The sequence below is a fragment of the Pleurodeles waltl genome, chromosome 7, assembly GCF_031143425.1.
Source record: "Pleurodeles waltl isolate 20211129_DDA chromosome 7, aPleWal1.hap1.20221129, whole genome shotgun sequence".
NCBI classification, from domain to species: Eukaryota; Metazoa; Chordata; class Amphibia; order Caudata; family Salamandridae; genus Pleurodeles; species Pleurodeles waltl.
The window spans coordinates 1,521,714,211-1,521,728,846 of NC_090446.1; the positions used below are offsets into that span (position 1 = coordinate 1,521,714,211).

The window sequence follows — 14,636 nt, forward strand, 5'->3', positions numbered from 1 at the left end:
TTAAGTGCAGTGTAAAATGGCTGTGAAATAACGTGGACGTTATTTCACTCAGGCTGCAGTGGCAGGCCTGTGTAAGAATTGTCAGAGCTCCCTATGGGTGGCACAAGAAATGCTGCAGCCCATAGGGATCTCCTGGAACCCCAATACCCTGGGTACCTCAGTACCATATACTAGGGAATTATAAGGGTGTTCCAGTAAGCCAATGTAAATTGGTAAAATTGGTCACTAGCCTGTTAGTGACAATTTGAAAGTAATGAGAGAGCATAACCACTGAGGTTCTGGTTAGCAGAGCCTCAGTGAGACAGTTAGGCACCACACAGGGAACATATACATGCACACTTATGAGCACTGGGGCCCTGTGTGACAGGGTCCCAGTGACACATACATATAGGCCACAAACCTATGAGCACTGGGGTCCTGACTAGCAGGATCCCAGTGACACATAACAACCATACTGAAAACATAGTGTTTTCACTATGAGCACTGAGGCCTGGCCATCAGGATCCCAGTGAGACAGTGAAAACAGTGACAAACACCCTGACATAAACTCACAAACAGGCCAAAAGTGGGGGTAACAAGGCTAGAAAGAGGCTACCTTCTCACAGTCAGACCACAACAATTTGATTCGTACCCTAACTTCAATTTATAGTGAAAATAAATCAACAAAGTGACCTTTTGCATGTAGGTGAAGGGGTGAGGAACTGTTTGTTCTAGATCTAGTGCTGCAAAAGACTGAAGTAGATCCTTGCAATCACATATATTATTGGTGTCCCACCAATATACAGAAATTAGATTAATTTAATACCTGGGGGAGGTAAATAAAAGTAGAAACATAATACCTATTTTTTCTGTTTCTAGAAGGAGGGCAGTTTCACCTCAATATTTATTTATTTATTTAACAGCAATTTAGCAGCTTACAATTTAAAAAAGGTTCACGCTCTCCTTTATGATTATCTTAAGCCCTTTGTCTCCTTTGAGATTTTGCTACTCATCCCAAGCTCACCTTCTTAAACATTTTTCAGTTTGACAATTAATTGAGAGTGTAACTGATGTGGGTGACCAAAAAGGCGGCATGCCTGGTGACCAGAGCTTCTCAGAGGCTGATGGGTGTAGACGGGCTTTCTAACTGCGCCCACTATGCAGGCCTGCAACTGTTGCACCTAAATAGGGGCGTAAGAAGTTGATTATATGTTTGATGGTGTGGAGGTTGCTGCGATTGTGGGTGACGTGATGTGCCATTATGCAGGAAGAGTGGGCTGTGGATTTTGAGGAGGATTCAGTTCTCAAAGAGGATGTAAAGATGATCGAGAGAGGTTGTAAATGAGGAAGCAGTACCAAGGGTTGCCCATATTTTAAGTTTCAGAATGAGTTTTCAGTTTGTAGTGACTGAGTCGTGGTGAGAGGTGACAGATTTGCCCCTCCAGCTTCATGTGACAAGTTGATTGTACTATCCCATTGTGGTCATTTGGGCCACACAGTGACCAAAACTAGACTGAAGTTGAAATTCTGATTGAGTAAGCTTTCACTTTTGAGTAACATTATATTATTGAGTAAGTTTACTACTTTTGGGTACTCACACACTCTGAGTACAAGTCACTACTAAAACAAATTAAACATAGTAAATCCGGCACTACACATTGCCAACCACTGGTACTGCAGCACACTTTCATAGAAAATAATGGAGGGAGGGACTTAAAATAGAACCGCATAGGAGATTATGTTATGTTAAATTATTATTTTATTAAATTGTTTACCAAAGAAAATATAATAAACAAATATAAATTAATGATCATTGTGTAGTAATGGACCTACAACTGTTTGAGTCATAATTTACTCAAAAATGTAAGTTTACTCAAAAGTGTAAGTTACTCAAATTGGAAGCTCACTCAAAAGTGTAAGTTACCTTTGTGAATCAGGCCCCAGGGCCAGTCAGAAGGATGGAATGAGGTGCAGGATGGAAAGATTGCCAGCTAAATATAGCTATATTTGAGGGATGGGCCACTATAAACTTATAGCAATTTATGGGGATTATGGGGGCAAGACTGAGAGGTTAGAGGCAAGACCACCAGATATTTATATCCATAGATGAATTGCTACCGATGTGACAGTGCTTGGTGAAAACCCAATATGATAAAGGTAATTTTATGGATACTTGTTGTGCTTAATGGGGTGTTACCTCTCAAAATAGTCACATGAAAATGGCAAGATTCTTGTACTTCTGTTCTCTGTTCTTCACTTGATATTCATTTTATTTTCAAGTAGGTTCATCCTTTTGGTGAATAATGGAAGCACCAGTGTGTCTCATCAGAAACGACAACGATGCATCGTTGCAGGTACAGCAAGACGCCTTGGAGATCATCAAAGGCATTGATCAACCACTAGTGGTGGTGGCCATTGGAGGAATGTACCGCACAGGCAAGTCCTACCTTATGAACATGCTGTCTGGAAAGAAAAATGGTAAGACCACTCCCATGCACTGTTGGGAATAAAATGATTGCCCATGAATTGGTTAACTTTTAGCTGGTAGTTTGTGTTGGTTCATCTCAGGCACCCTGCTCCTTTTCCCTTTTTCCAGGCTTCTCAATTGGAAACGCTGTCCAGTCTCACACCAAGGGAATCTGGATGTGGTGTGTCTCACATCCCACAAAACCAGGCCACACCCTGGTGCTCCTGGACACTGAGGGAATCGGCGACTTAGAAAAGGTGAATGGTAACAAATGTCCCAATGGGTTGTGGAGTGGACAGAGCAGAGTAGTGGTGTGTATTTAGCACTTTTAAGTAGAGAATCCTGTGCAGCAACAGTAAATAAAAAGCATGCGTAAGTTATAACCCTTGCCAAGAAAGATGGAATTCAAGGCTTATCTAATAAATTATTTCTAATTTTTCAAGGTTGATTCAAAGAATGACTTATGGATTGTCACTCTAGCCGTGCTTATGAGCAGCATCTTTGTCTACAACAGCAAAAGCACCATCAACCAGAAGGACATGGATCAGCTGTAGTATCCTCTTATGAGAGTGGGTTCCATGATGGTTTAAAAATAATGTGTAAATGTGTGTCAGATTATACCTGGCTCATCACCTTCTCCTCTATAATCAGTCACTTACCCCCTTTAATGAGTTCCCTGTTGACTCTGCAGGGGGGTATTGAGGTAGCAAATAATGGGGGTTACATGCTAAACTCCCTGGAATGGGAAATACACTTCCAGGACAAGAATTACCGGGTCCTTTTGCTTAGATTTTCCTCAGATTCTGGGCAGCTTAACTGAGTCCTTAGACTCGTGAAATAATTGTTTTCAACTACTGCTGTGTGTTTCCTATTCTGAAAATGTCAACAGTTTTCTCTAATCAGCACTGGATTTCTGTTGGCAAGAACATATTTTCTGTTTGTGCGTATATCAGAAGTAGTCCCATTAGAATATTAAAAGTTGTGTTTCAGTGAAATAATACAGCATGCGTTTAGTCTGTGTTACCACACCGTCAATTTTAATGCATTTTTTTCTTCTTTTCTCTGTTTCTGTTTACTAGTGCATATTCAATTATGTTGTCTCATTGAAGCATGTTGATTATTTTTTACCTTTATATTTTTTACTTCCAAAATTTAAATTGTTTTTGTATTAGTGAACACTATTTATTTCTTTAACTTTAAATTGATAATTCACTTTTTACTTGGAGTTTACTATCATACTTGATTTGTAGTAAACCACAATTTTGTCAATGCCAAGCCCACCTTTTTTTATTCTGAACGCACATACATCTGAAGCCTTTTGCCCCAAACAGTAGACTTTTGGCTGCCTGGCATCTGGCGACCATCCCATACATTGGGTGCTTCGCATGCCCCTTTTTTGACTATTGCTTGAGTAATAACCGCAATGAAACACCATACCAGACAAGAGGTTCTTAGGTACTATTCAATGACTGGCTCTCTTTTTTCAATTCAGCCATTCATTTCTTCATTTTCATGAGTGACACTTTCTCATCTCTTACACAATTGGTGCTCCTCACTCCTCCTTTTCAAATAACTTATTTGGTGCCTCTTGTTAACTGCATGAATTGATCATGTGATACGTCGTAAGTGTTTCTGATAGTTTTGAAAATCCTTCCTAAGTTACATTGGAGCAATTGATTTATTCTTAATATTCCTAACTAATTTTTAATTAATTGGGTGGAAGTACCTTGATGTACCTTACAGCCCTGTCCTGATAATGATCTTTAAACTAAGGGCCTGATTTAGATGTTGGAGGTAACAGTCCAGCTGTCACAAAAACGTAGGATTTCCTGTCCGCCGCCTTTGGGGGTCTTCCAGCCTGATTTAGATGTTGGCAGGACAATAGGCGAAATATCTCCTGAGTCCTGCCGACGGTAGGAGTCCAGCCACTTTTCCTGCTGAACAGATTTGGGTGTTCCTTACTGCCAAGCCAACTGTGGTGGTCCGACCTCTGTGTCTGAGTTGGCAGACTGGGGGGAAGAGATTCCCAAAGTTCACCTTTTACTGCATTTTCGCTTCCATTCTCGAATGGACACAACACTGAACAATACCTTCCGTCACTGCTGCCACTGGACCACGGAAAAAACAACCCTCCTCCTCCTCACCAGACCTCAAGGTAGAAAACCTGCATTGGCTGTATACGTTGTGTGGGCACTGCGTATGGCATGGGACCACTGCAGTTCTATGTACGTCACTGTAATTTTAAAAATTCATGTGACATGCATATGTCTGGCATACTTCTGTCTGAACATGAATAGGGACACACTTGTAGATGACATATACCGCAAACATACACAACTTTCATTGTGGTGTCAGTAATCACTGCCAATTGAATGCTGGCACCACAATGACTGTACTTTCACACCCGTCAACTATATTCATGTGTGCACATTGCAGGGGGCATGTGATGTTGTGCCATGAGTCGTTATGTGTATGTGTGTCTGTAATGTGATTGTCTGGTTGTGGCGGTGGCAGCTTGGGTGATGTAGTTGTCTGTGTATAAGGGTTTGATGTTGTGTTGCTGTTTGTCACATTCAGGTGAGTGCTGTTGTGTGGTAGTCGTGAAGTGTGTAGATGTACTTGTGTGTGAGTGTGTAGTTGTGATGATTATTGTGGTTGTGCTTGGTATGTTGTGTCATGGATGTGTGGCAATGTGTGTTTCTGACATGTGAATGGCAATGGGTTATAGTGTGTATGTGTGGTGTTGTGTGTAGTGCAGGGGGACACATATAGTTAAGGTACAGTGTGTATGTGTGACTTACCTCCATTCCATTGCCAGTCCCATTGTGCGTTGGGTTCAGTAACGATCTCTCTCCTTCAGCAATCTGGCACCAGTACACCGTCTGCAGGACTGTAACATCTAAGTAGGCCCTGCAGGAACACGCCATCCTGCCAGCTATGTAGAGCACTCCATCATGTCGGCCTGTGGCTCAAACTAAAATACATCTAAATACAGCAGGCGGTACTCTGTCGGCTTGACAGTCTTTTCAGTTCTTCCGCTGCTGCGGATTGGTGGTAACACCACCAAGATCTAAATCAGACCCTAAGTCATAAGACCAAATCATTGTTGACACCTTAGCAAACAGACTAGGACTTATTTTGTTTAATGAAAGATTAAGCAGTGTGGTATCTTGATCCAAGTTACTTGATTTGTACATACACACGTATATTCACCATTATTATTCTTTTTCACTGTATGATTACTGGGGACACTGAGCACTTGAAGCATATTATTCAAATTTTTCTCTTTTCACTAGATTTACTAAATATGTTGTATTTATGCTAGTCCCAAGTACTTATTTTTTAGATTGAATGTTTTCAGCAATTGAGTTGCTTATTGGTACCCTGAAAAGTTTGTAAATAAGTCAAGAGTGAACCACTCTTTCCAATATATACACCAATTTATTGAGTCAGATAACTTTCATTTGAACCTCACTGGCTCTCCCAGTGTGAACCATTCTTGTCCTCCAAATATTCCTTAACACCTTGACCAGCTTGGTGACAGAGCTTGCAGACTGCATTAAGGTGAGATCGAAACAAAAGAAAGATGAGCAAAATGATCAGTTCCCGACCCTTGTCTGGGTAGTGCGTGACTTCGACTTGGAGCTGAAGATCAAAGATCGGGTCTTGACGGAGAAGGAGTACTTGGAGCACATGCTAAAACTGAAGAATGGTAATGGAAATTACTGGTACCAAGGGTGATTAGTAGGGGAGGCGAGACATATGGATCTCATACGGAACTTTACCAAAATGAGATTCGAGCACCATAGGGGTAGTCCACTCTTCTCTGAATGCGAGATGCATAGCCTGGCTCAATGTATACTGCGGGTGGATTTACAGGTCCTGCTAGACAACAAATGCTAATTAGGGTGAAAGGGTGGTGACTGTTCCAAGTATTAGTACGTGTATGACTTATAACCATAAGAAGCTGTGAATGTTAAATGCTGTATGCCGCCATCCTCTGAAACATTAAACATGGTACCTTTGACCATTTCTAAATCTCAAAAACATTTTGACTGATTCCTTAAGACTTCCTTTTGTGGTTATTTGTCATGCCGGCTCTCTTGGGCTCATGGGGCTCAGGGGTAACTAGGCCATCCTTGCTGTGGTCCCTGGAACCTCAAAAGCCTGATTTCACTTCAATATCACCGATTTACCAAGTCCCTCCTATTTAAAATTTGCCCTTCAGGGAGTTGAAAATTCAAATAGTAGAGGTTACTTGGGGTGGCGTAGAGTAGAGTGGTTAGAGTAAGCTAGCACACATACCACTCAAAATAAATATATTGTTGAGGCAGGCTTATTTCGTCATAAAAAGAAAATAGGATATTATTTACATTACAAAAGATGCATAGTAACTCATGGAAGTACAGTCCTTGAACACCCATCATTGGATACTCTGTGTCTCAAAGCTTGTTCTGTGTCTGTTCATAGCAGAGATACATTTTTAAAGTGGGAAAGAGCATTATCTCAATTTACTTCTCCCTGAAGTAATGTGTTCTCTCACCGGTTAGGAAGTAATGCAGTCTAAGCCACTCCAGAGAAGGGAGTGATGTTGAAGGATGTATAAGGAGACTTCCTCCAAAATCTTGGTCGCAGGTCACAGCTGATTGGGTGCACTAGTAGATCCTGAGAAGCAGGAACCGAGGTGGGGGGCACACCTCACTGACTGGGGTCAGTATCAAGAACTGCTGATGGGCTATCAGAGCTATAGCTACAGGGCCAGTGGATATGGTCAGTGGATTGTAGTCATGGAGATGAGGTACTAAGGGAGGACTGTCCGTCTCCCAGACCTCATATTTGACCAGGGTTCTTTGCTTGTCAGAGTTGCATCTCATATGGCCATAGGTCAGGGCTGGGTGGGAAATGAACTCATAAGAGAGCTGCCCCTATGGCTGCTTGACTCTCTCCACACTGTCTGAAGGACTTGTAAAAAGATAGGTGCAGGCATGGAAAGGCAGCGTGCACCAAACGAGTCTTATACTCTGATAGTAATCAACAGATAAAGACATGACACGTGTTTAGGGACTCTTGACTCAAGTCTCCTTCACAGGAACACATACTAGGCCAGACGAATGAGAAGTATGTTACATGGACTATGTGCCAGGAACTTTCAACCCTAAATTATTCTGTCAAATACAAGTATGGGAAAGCCAAGACTGCACTTCTCCTTAGTGGAAATTCTCTAAATGAAACCTGACCTGGCTACCCGTTCCCCTTATCTTCTATAATGGGACTTTCAGTGAGCTTCGCTTTAGATTTGAGGAGGATCTGAGCCTTGTCATCATTCTCTGATGCTCAGATTCATTATAACTTTTTTTCTCCTTAACTACTTATCTAACAAACTCTTTGTGGCTCTCTTCTCAGACCTGGCATGTCTATGTACATTCAAAACTTACAATCTCTTCTTAAACATGGTTTTTTTTTTTCATCACACAGGCCACAGCAAAGCCACAATGGATTATAACGTGCCTCGTGAGTACTTAAAGAACTTTTTCCCAGCAAGAAATTGCTTTGTGTTTGTCTGCCCAGCCCAGGGGCAGGACATCACTTCTTTGGAGACTCTTCAAGAGAGTGTGCTGGAACCCCGTTTTGTTGAGCAGACACACAAGTTCTGCGACTACATCTTTCACACAGCAGAGGTGAAGCGTCTGGCAGGTCAACAAGAGCTTAATGGCAGGAGTAAGTTCACTAAATTGTGAAAGCAGTATCATTTCTGTCCCTTTCCTCCCCTTCGGACCATTTAGTACAATCAGGTAGAAATGTTAACCTGTGCATTTAGTCGCTTAACTGTCTTTGGGATCAGGCTCTTTCTTATATTTGCTCTTCTCTTCATAAATACACTTTTAATTTGAATTGCCTTCTCGAGTTCTATCTGTGTGCAAGTTCTGGTGACAAGGCAACAGGAACTGACATCCTGCGGTGTGAACGGATGTGCTGCCATCTAAGTGGAGCTTAGCACACATGCTGGAGACCTGTCCCAACTGGTTCCTAAAGACATTGCATCTTAGGTATGTGCTGCACCTCTCACCTGACTGAGCACCAGTGAGTGTCCCTGAAACCGGTGTGTGACGCTTGGTGTAAGGTAGTAATTCAGCTCCATTTTACTGCTTTGCTGATGCTCTGTTCCGAGCAGAGAAAAATCTACTTCGACTACTCAGCTGCATGTACCATACAGTGCTGGATTGTGTCAGGAAGGCCTGCCATGGGCAGAGGTGCTTGGTCTGTGCTCCAAGACTGGTTTTCAGGTTTAGCACCATTCTGACCTATCACAATTCTTTGGAGAAATTTGCTCCAGTGTTCAAGAGGACCACTTTCAATCTCTGAGAAAATGTTGTCATGCGGTTCCCATCATGAGAATAGGACTGCGCTTTTTGAGACGACAGAGCATCAGAATATAGAAATTGGATACATCAACACCATCCGCAACTGTCGGCCACAATCCTGGCTAGCTCACAGTGCCTCACCCAAACCCCTAACCTAGACAGGGGATAGGGGATTAGGCAACCTGAACATGACACTCTGATTTCAATTCCCCGGTGAATTGTGGAAGCAGATTTACCCCGGTTGTTGGATCACTCATGCATACACAAGCGAAAATACCAGAGAGACGCAAGATAGGTTTTCAATACATTTATTAAAGCAAACACAATCTTGAAATGAAATAATGGGTTGCAATAATAAGAGAAATGAAACAAAGCAATATTACCAGCAATATGAACAGGGCAGTGGTGTAACAACACCTCCGGGCCCCCCCTGCATAGTACAAGGAGGGGGTCCCCTTCCAGACTCACTCAGGAGCTCTCCGGCCAGGGTACTGTGCTGAGGGTGCCCCTTGGAGCTCGGGGCCACCCTGCACCGGGGACGGAGAGGCCCTTGGGGGCCTTTGTTATGCCACTGGAACAGTGTGAATAGAATGAACAGTACTACCATGACACCAGATTTCTATAGACTTCTACCTAGTACTAAGCTGAGACCATAACAGGCGTACCCACTGCCTTAGCCAGATCCTAAAGGATAGCCCACAACCCTATACCTGGGATCTCAGTGTCAGCAAAGCTGCATGTCACACATAGTGACTGTCCCCTCGCCCGGCGTGGAATGCTCCTCTGCCTTTCAAAGGTCAGGACTGATATATATATAATGAAAACCGTCACTGTGTTAGAAGTGCAGCTCTGTTGCTATGATTATGTCTAGAGGCTGGAGGCTGTCCACTAAACGGACTACACTAGCACTAAGACATCATGTACTAGCTTTGGACAGGATGTACAGATAAAATGACAGGAAAGGCAAACTTATAACAAGAAGCGAGCTCTGTGTCTTCCTAGAAGAATGTAGTGTAAGCAGAAAGTGTGTGAAATGTAACCATTAGACGCTGACTGCTACAACATGTATATGTCTAAAATGTACTAAAAAGAGGGATAACCACAGAGGGTTCAAAAGGGCCTCACAACAATGTTACGCTTATCTTTCTGTGGGCCACACATTCAATTGACTGAGCCTTATATTCCTCATCCTGAACTGAGCCAAATTTACATATTATGAGATTTACAGTGGAATTGTCCCTATTTGCAGTAGTTGCTTGTGTCTGTTGTTGGATCTGAACTTGGCGAAGCACATATTTTCCTAAGAGACGTGTTTTTTCTTCTATTCTGAGCATGTGACATTTTATTGTTGACTGATTAGTTACAAAGAAAGAATGCGTTTTTATTATCCACAGAAGGTCCTCCAAAATAAAGGAGATCCTCCCATACCTAGGAAGAGGTTAAGGAGGAATTTCTCACTTACTTGATTGCTGTTGATGCCAACGAAAGGCCAGTGCAACATAGGGAAGGCCTTTTGCTTCACTTCCTAGGATCTCAGTGGCAGGAACTTTTTTGAACACTGCTCAAAGTCGAATGTCAGGAAGGGGAAGAGAAATATGATGATCATGAGAAGAAAATGATTAGAATAGAAAAATATTTCAAACTAGCAGTAGGGTTAACATTAGAAACACATTACTTTGACACCAGAAGTCCAGAAGAGAATAAGACCTTTGATCTTTTGACTCCCATTAGGGGTTTATCCCCTACCTGTGACTTTAGTGCGTCCACTGAAGAGTTGTTAAGGGATCAATTTATGGCAAATACTCATTGTAAAAGAATATAAAAACATGTGTGGGTAATTAGTGAACCCACAATGGAAGTAGTAATGAAAATAGCCTGGGCAATAGAGCACTGTGTCAAGGGTGAAAGAGGTATATGAGGAGAAGCATACAAATAAGAATGACATTGATATTTGTAGTTGTAGGTTGAATTGCATTGAAATTTGTAGTTTGTAGAAAACTAGGATTGAACCTGTTAGAAACAAAAAGAATGATGCTGAAATGGTGCACTAGCGTTGTGGCTGCTCTAACCACATTGTATTGTACAAAGAATGCCCAGCAAACAACAGGGAATGCAACAATTGCAGCAGGATTGGGCATTTTGCCAGAGATTGTCATGAGAACAAGTGCATTTTCATAGCCAGGGTGGCCATTATTTCTGAGGAACCATCCTATCTCGTTGACTCCAACAGCGATTGTGATATGAATGCTGGCATTGTGGACTTGCTTTATAAAGTATAAACAGAGTGGGAAAAAATGCAGTTAATGAACTGCCCATGTTTGCCTTACACATATTAAGTATAAAATTACATGTTGTGGGTGATTCTGGGTCCCCACTCACCATCATAACCAAGGAAAATTTTGAGTCGTGTTGCCACACAAAGTAAGCCTCTGGAGCCTGACGTAAAGGGGGTCATTTTCAATGGGCACAAGAATTACTTTTTATGGAAATTCCTAAATAATGTGGGATTCAAGTGAAGACCCCCATGGATAAAGATACACGTGGCATAGAAAGGAGTGTGTGCTCTAGGGTGGAAGGGTCAAGACTCTTGAAGATAGCACTCAACTCCTGTCCACCTGATTCTGTCTTGGCTTTCGTGGAACCTGAATCAAACCATTTGATCTTTGAATCACTGTCCAAGGTGTTTAACAACATGCCAGGCAGGCTTAAAGTGTTGCTGCACTGTATAATGTAGGAATGGTGCAATCCTGGTGAAACAAAAGTTGAGAGGAGTGCTCCTTTCTGTTTGAAAGGAATTGTAATTTTGTTTAGAGGATCTTCCAAGAAATTGAAACATGGAGAAGACTGAATCATCATACTAGATTTCACCCATTGTTATTACCAAGAAGAGTAATGGCACATTACATATCTGCATCAACTTGAGGGAGTTCATCTCTTCTATTATTATTGACAAGCATCCCCTGCCTAAGACCAATGAAATTCTATTTTTCCTGGAAGGAGCCACAGTGTTCTCCATCCTAGATTTGAAGCAGGCCTACCACCACCAAAGTGAGCTCACTGAAGATTCTAAAGCACACATGGCATTTTGTAGTGAAGTAGACACAGAGGCGAAAGTAAACCTTAAATGTAGGCTTGTTGCCCGGACTGGCCCTCCAGTGAACCTTGGAACAGAACACAGTTCATCATTCCACCACCCGCCCACTACATTACTGCACATCCCCTTCCTTTCTACCAACAGCAAAGAAAACCCCAAAAAACAAAACTGAAAAAACAGACTGTACACCCACCAGATAAAGGAACAAAAGTAAATGTAATAATAAAAATAAGAGAACAGAATAACACAATGCAAAATACAATACATTAATGGCCTTGTACACAATATTTTAAGTAGACAGGGGTCTGCGGGACCTCTGTGACTTTTGGGCACATGATGCTCCTCTTTCCAACTGAGGAACAGCCCTGCTCCTCCCACCTCCTCCCACCTCCCACCTCCCAGACGTTCAGAACTTCAACGGAGAGTCCTGGTTTTCAGAGGACTGTCCCAGTGTCCCCACGCTTTTGTTCACTTTCAATAAATGTTTTTGGGGCCAAAGGTCAGGTCAACCTGTGAACGCTATGTTAATTTTAAGTAAATATCCCGGTTTTTGGGAGAAAGGTCAGGTTAACCTGCGAGGCAGTAGTGAAAGGTGTGCTCTCCTTTCAGATGCAGCACTAGAGTCTTAAATAATTGACAAAGTAATTTATTGGTTTCTGCCTGTCTGCTGCTGCCTGCTCCTCTGTGTGTGAGTGTACACATATACACACACACATTTACAGGACAGGTCAGATATAAAAGTGAGACTGAGGGCTTTAGTCCTACTTTTATATCTGACCTGTCCCAGTTTTTTCTTTTCACAATCTGGTCACCCTACTCCCACCACCACTCAAGTGTTCCGGCTCCATGTCTACACACCTCCCTAAACACTCATCAACATTCACTATTCCACAATCCTTTGTGTCTGACATCCTCACCCTTTTGGTACAAAGCCACTTTGCATCAGTTCTACTCGTTACCATTGACCATTGTAAGAGCCCCAGTGTTTTGACAACCCCCGCTCACTCTACCATGCTTCACCTTCACCCAATCACCAACCCGAATAATACCACATGACACACTCCTCAAAGCTCTACCCTTTGCTTGGTCCTCACACTTCAACAACCATGTGAGAGCCAATTTGGTATTTGGCTTCCTTCCCCTCACCCCCTTGAAAGGAGAAACCTTGGTTGCACTAATGGTGCATTTAGTCGTCATCTCCTTCATAAATTTGACAATGAGCCACCTAGAATGGGCATCCACCCTGACCAAAGCATTCTTGACCTCATCATAAACCCCTTGTAAGGGTCCAATAAAGTCCATGCACACTGTACTCCAAGGCGTATCTGGATTCACAATATGCTCTGACATGGCTTACACACTAGTTTTTAGTCTTTTTTCACTTTTCTTGCACATAACACAGTCCACTGCATGATAAGGTCATCCATTCTTGGCCACCAAAAGTTCTGTCCCTCTTTTTTCTTCATTAAGGTTTGACTGAGATGCCCGTCGTGAGCCAGATCGAAAATTCTCTTCCTCATACCTTCTGGCGGCACAAATTTATCATTCCTCAGAACAACCATTCCAGCACCTACAGTCTATTCATCCAAAATTTTTACAAATGGTCTCACAGAGGGGGAAACTGTATTTTCCCCATGCTCCCTTCCACCACCATCTGTTTCACAACTTTCAAAACACATTCCAACTCCATGCAATCACTCCATACCTTTGCCATGAATTCTTCTTCCACATCCGTTAACCACATCACCGCTCCTTCTTGCTCCTTTGTCAACACATTTTCTTTGTCCACTCCCGCCCACTCCGAGGACATTCATGAAAGACAATCGGCCTTAGCATTTCGCCAACCTGTATGACTGAAAATCTACTTTGGGTCTGGTGATACAAAGTCCGTAAGGCGAGACCCCATTTTGAGCAGACCAAGACTCCATTTTTGGCCACTTTTGCCATGTCTACCTTTGACATAGATGGCGTCATCCCTTATCTTTCTAAGAATTGGTGAAGGTGCAAAGACACCCAGAGAATAACATTTATAAGACACCTAGGCCGTGATTATGAGTTTGGCGGGCGGAAAAGCCCACCTGCTAAACTTCCGCTGTCGGGTTACCGCCTATGTGGAAGCCCTCCTGCAGCCCCTATTATGAGTTTCCCACTGGGCCAGTGGGCGTAAACAGAGTTTCCGCCTGCTGGACCAGTGTGAAACAGCCCACAACACTGAGGCCGGCTCGTAATCGGTCCTTGGACCGCCAGACTCATAATGAGGGCCCTAATGCGACATCGTTTTGGGACAATTGTCTTGTTATCCATATTTCAAAGTCAGCTAACCATAATACCATAAATAATGTGGTCTGAATTGGCATATGTTTACCATATTTGCTATATTAATGTGTCAAAGACTAGCCTGGGGATGCACACAGGTTAGGTCAGAAATTCCTCAAACATTCCTCATATAAAATGAGATCAGTGATCATCAGTATAAAAGGCTCACCAAGTTCCCATTTAGATAGAGAGGCCCTTCCTACAAGCTACTACCAGACGATCCTGACAGAGACTGCCAGAGTGCTGTACTACTGCAGCATCCAGTCCTATGCCGGTACCGAGCCAAGTCCAAGGGAACACACTCTCATGGCTACTGATCATGACACCTTTGTGCTGTAAACAGGAATGCAATGCGTGGATTCCTACGAAACTCTAGGTGCAAGTTAAGCTACTCCAATGTTCTCATAATATAGCGCGT

At 42.6% G+C, this 14,636-nt stretch overlaps 1 protein-coding gene across 1 annotated transcript in view; it reads left to right on the plus strand.

Annotated features, from left to right (window-relative positions):
- Window positions 1-14,636, plus strand: part of LOC138247461 (guanylate-binding protein 1-like) — a 282,741-nt gene that overhangs the window by 59,743 nt on the left and 208,362 nt on the right. The window contains exons 2-6 of the mRNA XM_069202085.1: window positions 2,260-2,457; window positions 2,576-2,703; window positions 2,890-2,999; window positions 5,980-6,158; window positions 7,922-8,164. Of these exons, the coding sequence (XP_069058186.1) occupies window positions 2,283-2,457; window positions 2,576-2,703; window positions 2,890-2,999; window positions 5,980-6,158; window positions 7,922-8,164 (835 nt within the window). The 5' untranslated portion in view covers window positions 2,260-2,282. The remainder of the gene's footprint in view (window positions 1-2,259; window positions 2,458-2,575; window positions 2,704-2,889; window positions 3,000-5,979; window positions 6,159-7,921; window positions 8,165-14,636) is intronic.